Source organism: Citrus sinensis, chromosome 6, assembly GCF_022201045.2.
Source record: "Citrus sinensis cultivar Valencia sweet orange chromosome 6, DVS_A1.0, whole genome shotgun sequence".
Taxonomy (NCBI): domain Eukaryota; kingdom Viridiplantae; phylum Streptophyta; class Magnoliopsida; order Sapindales; family Rutaceae; genus Citrus; species Citrus sinensis.
In genome coordinates this window covers 3,208,152-3,220,507 of record NC_068561.1, presented here as the reverse complement: position 1 = coordinate 3,220,507, position 12,356 = coordinate 3,208,152, and the positions used below count along the sequence as shown (strand labels likewise).

At 41.3% G+C, this 12,356-nt stretch overlaps 1 protein-coding gene across 1 annotated transcript; it reads left to right on the top strand.

Moving 5' to 3' along the window:
- The first annotated feature begins 506 nt into the window (after positions 1-506).
- Positions 507-4,526, top strand: LOC107177334 (receptor-like protein 1). The gene is made up of 7 exons (XM_025100062.2): positions 507-726; positions 815-970; positions 1,134-1,271; positions 1,552-1,626; positions 1,697-1,852; positions 1,953-2,102; positions 2,374-4,526. The coding sequence occupies exons 1-7, from the start codon at positions 507-509 to the stop codon at positions 4,524-4,526; spliced, it is 3,048 nt and encodes a 1,015-aa protein (XP_024955830.2).
- The last annotated feature ends 7,830 nt before the right edge of the window (positions 4,527-12,356 follow it).

Here is a 12,356-nt window from a genome sequence, read left to right as displayed (position 1 = left end):
GAGTACTTAACTTGTATTTTCTAGCCATGCTGAAAATTCTAGCCATCTGTGTGGAAGATTAATGAGGGAGAAGTGGCAATTTTTGGATTCACATTGATTCAAAGTAATCCACTAAACAAATATAATATTTTGTAATTATGTAGTGCGTTAAACACTTCTCTCACTTCAATTAAGACAATTAAATTAATGCAGTACATTGTTGAATCAAAGACTTGGAGAAAACAGCTAATTGATTAAGTCAGTTAATTAAGTTAAAGATGGATGTATGAAATTGTTGATATGGTATAAATAGCGTAGAGCCTTTGCTCTTTTGTTTGCAAATGCAAAGAGTGTAGTTTATATATAGTTAGTAACTAAGGTATATGATGGGTGGTTCAAAAATGGTGATGCTGTTATTACTTTCCTTGTTTTTAATATTATTAGAGCTAGGATGGTGGAGTGAGGGATGTTTGGAGCAAGAGAGATTTGCTCTCCTCCAACTTAAACATAATTTCAACAATCATCCTATGTATCTTCAAGATTGGGTAGATGAGAGTTATTCAGACTGTTGTCAGTGGCAAAGCGTTTTGTGCAACGCCACCACTAGCAGAGTGATAGCAATTGATCTTTTGTCCTTGAATATCGCATCAGCATTGTACCTCAATTTTTCTTTGTTTACTCCCTTTCAACAACTGGAGTCGCTTGATTTAAGTGGCAACAACATAGCCGGCTGTGTAGAGAATGAAGGTATATATATGTCTTCTAATATTTACTAAAGATTTCCCCTGAATAAATTTGTGATCTGTTTTTTGTGTTTGATTTAATTTGTTTGCAGGTCTAGAGAAACTATCAGGGCTGAGCAACTTGAAGTTTCTCGATTTAAGCCATAATTCCTTCAACAACAGCGTCTTATCATCTCTAGCTGGTCTTTCATCATTAAAAAATTTATCATTGGCTTATAATAGATTGGAAGGAAGTATTAATATTGAAGGTAATTGAGCTTCAATTTTGAGTTTTTTATTTTTATAAATTTAGCTTCTTTGATGAATTTGGAGGATAAGTTGGACATTAGCTGGATCGAGATTCACAAATCTGTCGCACCAAAAAAATCTAAACTTTTACAAATTAGGTCCTTTATTGTATTTGTTTTGCAGGTATGACTATGTTGGAATCTTTGGATTTAAGTGGTAACAAATTCAACCGTAGCATCTTATCTTCTCTAACTGCTCTTTCTTCATTAAGAAAATTAAATCTGATGGCTACTGGGTTCAAAGGAACCTTTGATGTTCAAGGTGAGACTAAACCTGCTTCTCATTTATCCACTATACATATTTGTATCTTCGAGAGAATTTAATATTTAATTTGATTAATCTGAAGGAATAACATATTAGCTATAATACATTAAACTAACTTTCATCGTTTACTCAAAACAATTAATTAATGCCTTTTGGTTTTGACCCCAAAAAAATAAAAATAATAAAAAACTCTCATGTTACATTCGTTTTAGTTAAGTTTTTAATTAATTAACTCCCGTTGAAGTACCTTAAGTCTTATTTATAATTATATATGCAGAATTGGATTCCTTGAGTAACTTGGAGGGATTGGACATGAGCGACAATGAAATTGACAATCTGGTGGTTCCAAAAGGTAACATTAATATTGATTAACGAAAACAAAATTCTCTATCGGGAGTTTAATTACCTCTTTGATTAAAAAGATTACAGAGGTTTGAGGAAGCTGCGTTTTCTTGACCTTTCGGGACTAAGAATTAGAGACGGAAGCAAGGTGTTACATTCAATAGGATCGTTCCCATCCCTCAAGACTCTTTACCTTAAGTCCAATAATTTTGCGAAAACAGTGACTACTACTCAAGGTATCAAAATAAATTGAGATATTGCAAATTAATTTTCCAGTCACTTAATTCCGTATGTACTTACAGCTAAAATTTATTGTTGCTCCTTGAAATTGAATAGAGCTGCACAAGTTCACCAACTTGGAAGAATTGGCAATGGATTACTCTCCTCTCCATAGAAGACTTCTGCAAATCATTGCATCATTCACTTCCCTAAAAATACTCTCAATGAGAGTTTGTCGACTCAATGGTGTTCTACCGGGAGATCAAGGTAAATTAATTACGGAGGAATGATTTTAGTTGAATTATATTTCTTTATTTTCAATTTAATTTTTTCTTTAACAAAAATCTTTAAGTTATATATATTCTAGTGAGAGAGATTCTTAAGAAAAATTCCCTCATTGCAATAGTAACGAAAAAGTGGTAAATTAAAAAAAAAACTATAATGAACATGTGTTGATTATATACCCTGATTTGCATCGATTATGTGATCAAGTGACAAATTTAAAATGTTTAACCACGATCGATGAATAATGTTTCAGGCCTTTGTGAGTTGGCGCATCTGCAAGAGTTATACATTGACCATAATGATTTTATAGGCAGCTTGCCTTGGTGCTTGGCAAATTTGACTTCCCTTCGAGTATTGCATGTCCCTGACAATCAACTTACAGAAAATCTTTCCTCATCTCCCCTCATGCATCTAACTTCAATAGAATTGCTCATACTTTCAAACAATCACTTCCAAATCCCGATGTCACTTGAACCATTTTTCAACTACTCAAAACTCAAGATTTTTCATGGTCGAGAAAATCAAATATTTGGAGAAATTGAGTCATCACATTCTTCTTTGACCCCAAAATTCCAATTAACTTCAATCTCATTGTCTGATCATGGAGATAGTGATGGTGGCACAATTCCCAAATTCCTTTACCACCAACATCACTTGGAGTTTGTTATTATCTCCGACGTTAACATGAGGGGAGAATTTCCGAGCTGGTTGTTAGAAAACAACACAAACTTACGTTCAATTATTTTGGCCAATAACTCTCTTTCTGGACCATTCCGTTTGCCAACTCGTTCTCGCAAAAATATAATTGCTTTAGATATCTCCTACAACAAACTCCAAGGCCACATTCCGGTAGAAATTGGAAAAGTTTTGCCAAATTTGGGTTTTCTCACCATTTCCTTTAATGCTTTTAACGGCAGTATTCCCTCTTCATTCGGTGATATGAACTCGTTGATCTATCTGGACTTATCAAACAACCAATTGACTGGTGAAATCCCAGAGCACTTGGCCATGGGTTGCTTTAACTTGGAGTATCTTTTGTTGTCAAATAACAGTCTGCAAGGTCAATTATTTTCCAAAAAAATTAATTTGACAAAGTTGAAGAGGTTAAACTTGGATGGTAATCATTTCATCGGAGGAATCCCGGAAAGTTTGTCTAATTGTTCTAGTTTACAAGGACTGTATATCAGTGATAACGATATTTCTGGTAGCATTCCAACATGGATGGGTAATATTTCATTTTTAGATGCTATTATAATGCCTGACAATCATCTTGAAGGTCCAATTCCATCAGAGTTTTGTCAGCTTGATTATCTTGAAATTCTGGATCTATCAAAGAACAACATTGCTGGAAGTTTACCATCTTGTTTCCATCCTTCCACTATCAGACAGGTTCACTTGTCCAAAAACATGTTACAAGGACCACTTAATGGTGCATTCTCTAAATGCTCTTACCTGTTGACATTGGATCTTTGCAATAATCGCCTGAATGGTAACATCCCGAACTGGATGGGTAGGCTTTCTCAATTGAGATACCTTATTTTGGCTAATAATAATTTTGAAGGTGAGGTGCCACTTCGATTGTGTCAGTTGCAAAAATTGCGGTTGTTAGATCTTTCCCATAACAATTTTTCTGGTCAAATTCCTCCTTGTTTAGATAACACTTCACTTCATCGTGAAGAAGGCTACTATGATTTAATTCCAACTTATAGAAACGAATATGACATCGTAAGTTATAATGTTGGGCCTTCAATGGGAGAGAAAGAAACTATAGACTTCACAACAAAGGAAAGATCATACACTTACAAGGGACAACCTCTCGAGAGCATTCATGGGCTTGATCTTTCTTGTAACAAACTGATAGGTGAGATTCCTAGTCGAATCGGTGAATTAATTAGAATCCATACCTTGAATTTGTCACGCAACAATTTAACAGGAACAATCCCTGTGACATTTTCAAACTTGAGACAAGTTGAAAGCTTGGATCTTTCCTACAACAACTTAACTGGAAAAATCCCTCCTCGACTTGTAGAGCTAAATGCATTGGCTGTTTTCACTGTGGCACACAATAACTTATCAGGCAAAATCCCAGAGAGAATTGCACAATTTGCAACCTTTGATGAGGATAGCTACGAGGGGAATCCTTTTCTTTGTGGACCGCCATTGCCTAAAATTTGCAATGAAAATAGATCATCAACAGAAGCTTCAACTCATGACAATGAAGAAGATGATAATTTGATTGACATGGATAGTTTCTATATCACTTTTACAGTATCTTCTGTAATTGTGATTTTGGGAATCATTGGAGTCTTATGGGCGAATCCTTATTGGCGGCACAGATGGTTTTATCTTGTAGAAATATTGATCACCTCTTGCTACTATTTTGTTGTACACAATCTTATTCCCTGAAGATCTTATTGTGGTTATACGTTTTGTGTGTAACTTTCAAGTATTTGTGTTTTTTATATTATTATGATGTAGCAACTCAATAAGAGTATTTTGGTGCAATTTGCCCAATCACGTTGTATATAATTAATGATATAATCTGACGCTGAATATGTTGATTATGAACCAATTCTCATGATACATTGAGCCAAAAGGTAGCAGTCGAGTATCTTTCATGTTACACTGCAATTTAGTAATCACAATTTTTTTTTTAACAAACATTTTCATGCATGTTTAAGTCTTTCGCAGACAACACAAAGATACTAACAAATTAATTAAACCTCTATAAAAAGCGAACCCCTGAAATATTGTACTTATGATAAGGGGGCATATCAGCTTCTAAAAGCAACAGTTGGGGTTGTTTGCGGCGATGCCTTATCATAAATTGCTTTTAGTGAATTTTATTTTTTTTCAATCGAATAGCTAAAAGCACACAAATGAAGAAGCAAATTTGCCTTTGCAATCACGAGGAAAATGATGAAAAAAACTAACATAAACTAACGGAATCCAGAAAACTAAATAAAATGCCAAACAAAAACAAAGTTTGAACGTTGGAACCTTTAAATTGGTGTGCTTGGAGGAAAATCAAATCATTTGAGTCTGCTCGCTCAATTTAGCAGATCCCCGCTGACATATTACTTGTTGCTGAGGTTCTTCGGTGGTGATCGTCTCAATACGTACTGAAACCGCCTGGCGGCTGATTCCTCACTAAAACCTATTCCATTAAAATGTAGAAGTCGAATCAACATTGTAAAATCAGCTTGCAGGTCGGGTATCCTGGACTCTATTTACAAAATCTGAATTCTGTTTATAAAAAGTTTGGATGGGAATACTTTTAATTTTAGATGCTATATCAAACAAGCCTTGAAAAGGATAAAAGATTCAAAGAACAGCTACTATTTGGAAAGCTTTACGGTCATCCTCGGAAGAGGTTAATTCTCTCATGTGACAATGAACTTAAGGACTATATCCGACGATTCTGCATCTCCGAAACAAATGGCCCAAGCCGCATATATATAAGAAAATAAAAAATAATAATAATGAGATTTCATGGCCAACTGAATCAATAAATAGGAGATTGTGAATCTCTCCCCCACTGTAATTAATACATACCATTTACTCTCTTTATGTTTTTGTAATAGTCAATAAGCTCTTAACAGTGATAAGTTTATAACATTATCCTTATTTTCAAATACACTTTTATTTATATGTTTTAATGTGAAAAAAATTAATAATAAAATATGTTTCTTGAACTTTTTTTATTTTATAAGCATTTTCTTATAATAAATACATAAGAAAATAATTATAAAATGATCAAAGTTATTATAAGAAAACTTGATGATAAATAAAAATTATTATAAAATAAATAATAAAATATTTTGCTTGTACTTTTACATTTAATTTTAAAATATTGTAAAATATTTATTATAAGAAAATGTTTACAAAATAAAAAAGTACAAGAAAAAATTTTATTATTAATTTTTTTATATCAAAACATATATTTCTTGTTTTTAATACTTAATTTTTTAATTTTAATTTTCATTTATGTGATTTATTTAATCTATAATAAATATAAATAAAATTGTATTTTAAAATAAGGATAATATTGAAAACTTAAACTATCGATAGGGTAAAATAACAAGGAAGTAAATAGTATATATTGATTACAGTAGGACGAAAATTGGCAATCTCACTAAATAAACACTAACTATTTATACTTTGGAATAGGGACAAAATATAGTAAGCAAAAAAATCCAATACAGATTAATCCTTTTACTAAATAAATTGTTGAGTACATAAAGGCACCAGGTCAGCCATGCTACTGTGGTACGAGCAGAACACGGGGGTAAACATTAGCCGAGCAGAGATGGATGCAACCAGGGAAACATACCGACCAGAAGTGTATGCCGAGCCGATACTCATCCCCAGGAAAGCGGGGACACGATCCCACAGAACCGCGGCCGTTACGCTTTTCCCAGAGCACAGAATCGCGGCCGTTACGCTTTTCCCAGAACACAGAATCGCGGCCGTTATGCTTTTCCCAGAACACAGAATCGCGGCCGTTACGCTTTTCCCAGAACCGTTGAAGGACACGTAAGTTCCCACGTTTGCCACGATGCAACGGTTAGAGTCCCATGAGGGCTGCCATTACCCGAAAAAGGTGGGAGGAAGGGCAAACGGAAACATGGGGACAGCGGCTATAAAAGAAAAGGAACTCGACGGAGAGAGGGAGAGAAAAAAAACGGAGAGAGGGAAAACGCTGCCAAATTGCATCCAGATCATTTTCTTACAAATTTCAGATAAACTTCTTGAACCCAAATTGATTTGTTTTCCCGTAAACACCTTGAGCTAACTTAGGCATCGGAGGGTTTACGCCGGCAAAACCACCGGCGTCTCTGATCCGTTTTTTGTGAGCGCAGGCTTATTTAGAGAAATGAGGGCGATTCCAATCTTAGCGAACGAGTAACAGTAGATAACACAAGCGTTGGTGAAAGAATCTGGTCGGCTAAAAGGCGAGCAGATTTCAGCATCAATATTTTGGCGCCGTCTGTGGGGATTCTGGATAAAAAGCTACCACCAAATTAGCGGTTACCGGAGAAGCAGTGAACGGTCAGATATGGATGTGTCGAGAAAGGATACTCTGAGGGAGGACAATGAAACGGTGGAGACAACCACTCTCCGGGAAATTGCGAATGAAGCCCGAGAGAGGATGATGCAAGACAGACTGGAGCGGATGGAAAAGCAAATGGAGACTCTCACAGCCGTATTATTTGAGCTGAGGGACGAGCGGTGAAGGGATTGTGACACCCCCGTGGGAAGAGATGAAGTCGGAGTAGAACCCAGCCTCCGGAGACGTAGAGTCGAGGACATTCCTCCGCCCGCAGACCAACCTAATGAGGCGCATCCCCACAGAAGGGAGAGACCAACCTCGCCCCGGACGGGTACTGGAAACTACTGGCCGAGGTGCCGGTGTTGATGAAGGGGAGCTCAGACAGCGGCTGCAGAACGCCGAGCAGGAGCGAGACCAGATAGCTGCGCGTGATCCTAACCGTGCTATAGAATTGGAGGGAGAGGTGCGCAGGTTGGCGCAGGTGATAGAGGAGATACAAGGCAAGAGAAAGCCCCCGAGCTGGAGGATAATGTTAGATGAAGAATCTCCGTTATCAATTGAGATCATGGGTACCATAATCCCAAGAGATTTTCGCTTCCCCGACCTCAAATACTCCAGGCGAAGTGACCCATTGGTGCACATTGAGCGTTTCAACGATATGACGGGTGTGCAGGGGCTGACATCAGCTCAGAGGTGCAGGGCGTTCCCGTTGACACTAGAGGGACGAGCTCGAGATTGGTATCGCAAGCTGCCCCGAGGAAGTATAAAGGGGTACGAGCAGATGTGCCAGGAGTTGGCCGAGCAGTTCCGAGGGGCAGTAGCCCCAGAGGACGACATGATGGAACTGATGGGGATGAAACAGGAGGAGCACGAGTCCCTACGGGATTTTGTAAAGCGATACCACCGAGCCGTACTTGATTTGGGAGCCTTCAATCACCCGCAGGCGTTGAGGGGTTTAAAGGAGGGTGTGAGGATAGGCCGGCTATGGTATAACCTGAGAAGCCCCTTGGTGCAGAATTATTCAGCAGGGTATGAGCAGGCGAGACGAGATATTGAAATTGAAGAGGAGAAATCAGCAAGACTAAAAAGTGAACAGCTAGAAGAGCTGAGGCGGAAGGAGCGGAGAGCCCCGAAAGGGAGCGGAGAGCTCCGAAAAGGAGCGGGTTGGGAAAGCGAACTGGAGAATCTTCAGGGATGGGCGGAACATCAGCTCGGTCCCGCCCTTACCCCATAACTCCGAGAGCACAACAGTTCCAACACAACCGGGCTCAACCTCCACGCCCCCCAATCCCAGAGCGGCAGCGAGAATTCCGGCAGATGGCTGCCCACCCCTATCACAACACTCCCAGAACATTACATGCAACCGATTCCAGGGCTAGTCAACCAGATCAGTTAGCAACTGGGACGGCCCGAGGTGACATTCATGATAGCCGATCAGTTCAGCTAATAGATCAGAGCTCGGCCTATAGACAATACACCCCATTAAAGATCTCAATGGAGGAATTATATGAGAGGATCGAGGGAAGAGGCCTGCTATACCCTTCAGCCCCAATAACAAAACCGGCTCATCGACGGGATAAGAACAGATTCTGCAAATTCCATGACACTCACGGTCACACTATCAGCCAATGTCGTGACCTGAAGATTCAGGTGGAAGATTTAGTAAGGAACCGATACTTGGATGAGTATGTAGACGGAGTGTCCCCTGTCATTGAGTCAGAGTACACACGGGATGAAGGAGTCGAGAGGGGTCTGGAACGAGAACAGCCGACCATCCGTGTGATAGCAGGAGGGCCAACATTGGCCGGGGATTCAAACAGAGCACGGAAGAACTATGGGAGATACGCCATGGCTGGCAAAGAGGTGCTTCTGAATTTACCGGCAGCCAAAAGAGCAAAAGTGCAGCAAGTTCCTATTATGTGGACGGAGGATGACGAAGAGGGTATTTTGTATCCTCATGAGGATGCCTTGGTGATTAAGGCAAAGGTGGCCGGTACAGAATTGCAGCGAATACTGGTAGACACGGACAGCTCAGTAGACATTCTGTTTAGGTCGTCCCTAGATGATATGGGGATTTCAGATTTGAAGCTGGAGCGGACAAATACTTCCTTGAAAGGATTTGGAGGGGGACGGTTAACTCCCTTGGGGATCATTGAACTCCCGATTACTGTGGGGACAAAGCCGTTTGAACGAACGATGATGCTGGACTTCGTCGTGGTAGAGGAAAGAAGCCCTTACCAGATGATATTGGGGAGACCGTTCATGAGGATAAGCCAATGTGTAATGTCCACGCATTATTTAGCGCTGAAGTACAGAATAAATGGAGTTGTGGGTGTAGTAAAGGGCGACCAGAGGATGGCCAGGAGCTGCTATGCTACAGCGGCCAAAGAAACGTTGCAGGTCACCTCTCTAGATAACCGAGGGGAGACAAAAAACGGTCGCCAGGAACCTGTTGAGAAGCTGGAGGAAGTTGTTGTTAGCAGGAGTGACCCGAGCAGAGTGGTTAAAGTCGGATCGGAATTGGGTGAAGAAATAAAAGGCGAGCTGGTGAAGTGTCTACAGTCCCATGCGGACATATTTGCCTGGTCTCATGAGGATATGCCAGGTATTGATCGAGGGGTAGCTTGTCATAAGCTGGCAGTCAGGAAAGGGGCAAGGCCGGTGAGGCAGAAAAGGAGGTGCTTCAACCAGGAACGGTACGAGGCCATAAATGCGGAAGTAGAAAAACTGTTGAAAGCGGGATTTATAAGGGAAGCCAAGTACCCGGAGTGGATTTCCAATGTAGTACTGGTAAAGAAGACCAATGGGAAGTGGAGAATGTGTGTAGACTTCACGGACCTCAACAAGGCATGCCCAAAAGATAGCTTTCCCCTACCAAAAATAGATCAGTTGGTGGACTCAACCGCGGGTCATAGTCTGCTCAGTCTCATGGATGCCTTCTCCGGATACAACCAGATACCCATGAACGAGCAGGATGAGGAAAGCACGACCTTTATAACTAACATGGGTTTGTTTTGCTACAGGGTGATTCCTTTCGGCTTGAAAAATGCAGGAGCTACCTATCAAAGGTTGGTGAACAAGATCTTCAAGCCATTGATCGGACATACAATGGAGGTATATGTGGACGATATGATCACAAAATCCAAAGAACCAAGGGATCACGTGAAGCATCTTGAGGAAACCTTTGAATTACTGAGGAGGTACGAGATGAAGCTAAACCCGGAGAAATGTGCATTTGGGGTCAGCTCGGGCAAATTTCTAGGATTCCTGGTGAGCCATCGAGGGATTGAGGCCAACTCGGAAAAGATACGAGCAGTGATAGAAATGAGGTCGCCACGAACAGTAAAGGAGGTGCAGAGCCTTACGGGGAGGTTGGCAGCATTGAACCGATTTATTTCGCGAGCCACTGATAAGTGTCACCCTTTCTTCCAAGTCATAAAGAAAGGGAGGAAGATGGAATGGACACCGGAATGCGAGGAGGCATTTGGACAGTTGAAGGAATATCTAGCCTTCGCCCCGTTACTATCAACTCCGAGAGAGGGTGACCAGCTGTTTTTGTACTTAGCAATCTCTAAGTGGGCTACCAGCTCGGTTTTAGTCAGGGAAGAAGAAGGGAAGCAACACCCGGTATATTAAGCAAGCAAGGCCCTAGTGGACGCAGAAACCAGATATCCGCTAATGGAGAAGTAGGCGCTAGCTCTGATAACGGCGGCACGCAAACTCCGACCATATTTCCAAGCCCACCAGATAGTTGTGATGACCGACCAACCCCTTCGGCAAGTACTTAAAAAACCGGACGCGTCTGGTCGGTTAGTAAAATGGTCGGTGGAATTGGGCGAATTTGACCTGTCGTACAGGCCCCGAGGGGCAATCAAGGCTCAAGCCCTGGTAGATTTTATGGTGGACCGCGTTGAACCAAGGGAAGGGGTCCAGGAGGGACAACCAGCGGAACAGGAGGATTCGAAGGGGATATGGTTGGTGATGGTTGATGGGTCACGTAGTGAACAGGGATCCAGGGCGGGAGTTATAATACGAAGCCCAGAAGGTGTTGAGGTATCCTACGCTGTAAAGTTCGAATTCCAGCTTACGAACAACCAAGCTGAATATGAGGCCTTCATTATTGGTCTCGGTCTTGCGCATACGCTACGAGCAGAAAGGGTTGAGATCCGAGCAGATTCCCAGCTAGTATGCAACCAGCTCAGCGATCAATTCCAAGTAAAGGAAGAGAAATTGGGATTTTATGTAAAGAAGGCGAGGCAGATGGTTGAACTATTCAAGGAAGTAGAGGTGAAGCAGATATCCCGGAACGAAAATTACCGAGCTGACATGTTGGCTAGGATGGCCGCAACTGTAGATCCCAAATTACCTAAGTCAGTTCCACTAGAGGTGAGAACCTCGCCGAGCATAGGAGAAGAAGTAGAGGTAATGAGAGTAAGCACTGAAGAATCCTGGATGGACCCGATCCTTGCATACATCCGCGATGGAGTTTTACCAGAGGACAAAAGGCAAGCGAGAAAGCTAAAATGCCGAGCAGCGAGGTACACATTACTCGATGGAGTACTCTATCGCCGAGGATTCACTTTGCCCCTGTTGAGATGTGTGGATGATGAGGAGGCAGATTATGTATTAAGGGAAATTCATGAAGGAATTTGCGGCAATCACTTGGGAGCGAGAACTTTAGCCTTCAAGGCACTCCGACAAGGATACTTCTGGCCAACCATGCATCAGGATGCGAAAAGGATGGCAAAGAACTGTAAAACCTGCCAAAGCTTCTCCGAGGTTCCTGCACAACCCCCAAAGAAGCTGACCACCATGACATCCCCGTGGCCTTTCGCTCAATGGGGAATCGACTTGATCGGACCATTACCTAAGGGCCGAGGAGCGGCGACACATGCAATTGTGGCGATAGACTATTTCACCAAGTGGGTGGAAGTGGGAGTCCTCAGCCAAATCACGGAGAAGAAGACAACAGATTTTATTTGGAGAAATATCATCTGCAGATACGGGATCCCCTATGCCATCGTTACAGACAATGGGAGACAGTTTGACAACGGCAATTTCAGGGAATTTTGCCGAAATTTGGGGGTGGACCTGAAATTCTGCACCCCCGCACACCCCCAGGCAAACGGACAAGTGGAAGCAGCCAACAAAGTGATAAAAAAGCTCCTGAAAACTAGACTGGG

Coding starts and splice junctions, on each gene's coding strand:
- LOC107177334 (XM_025100062.2), top strand. CDS start 507: ATGTATCTTCAAGATTGGGTAGATGAGAGTTATTCAGACTGTTGTCAG. Junction 727..814: donor CGGCTGTGTAGAGAATGAAG/GTATATATATGT, acceptor ATTTGTTTGCAG/GTCTAGAGAAACTATCAGGG. Junction 1,272..1,551: donor AGGAACCTTTGATGTTCAAG/GTGAGACTAAAC, acceptor TTATATATGCAG/AATTGGATTCCTTGAGTAAC.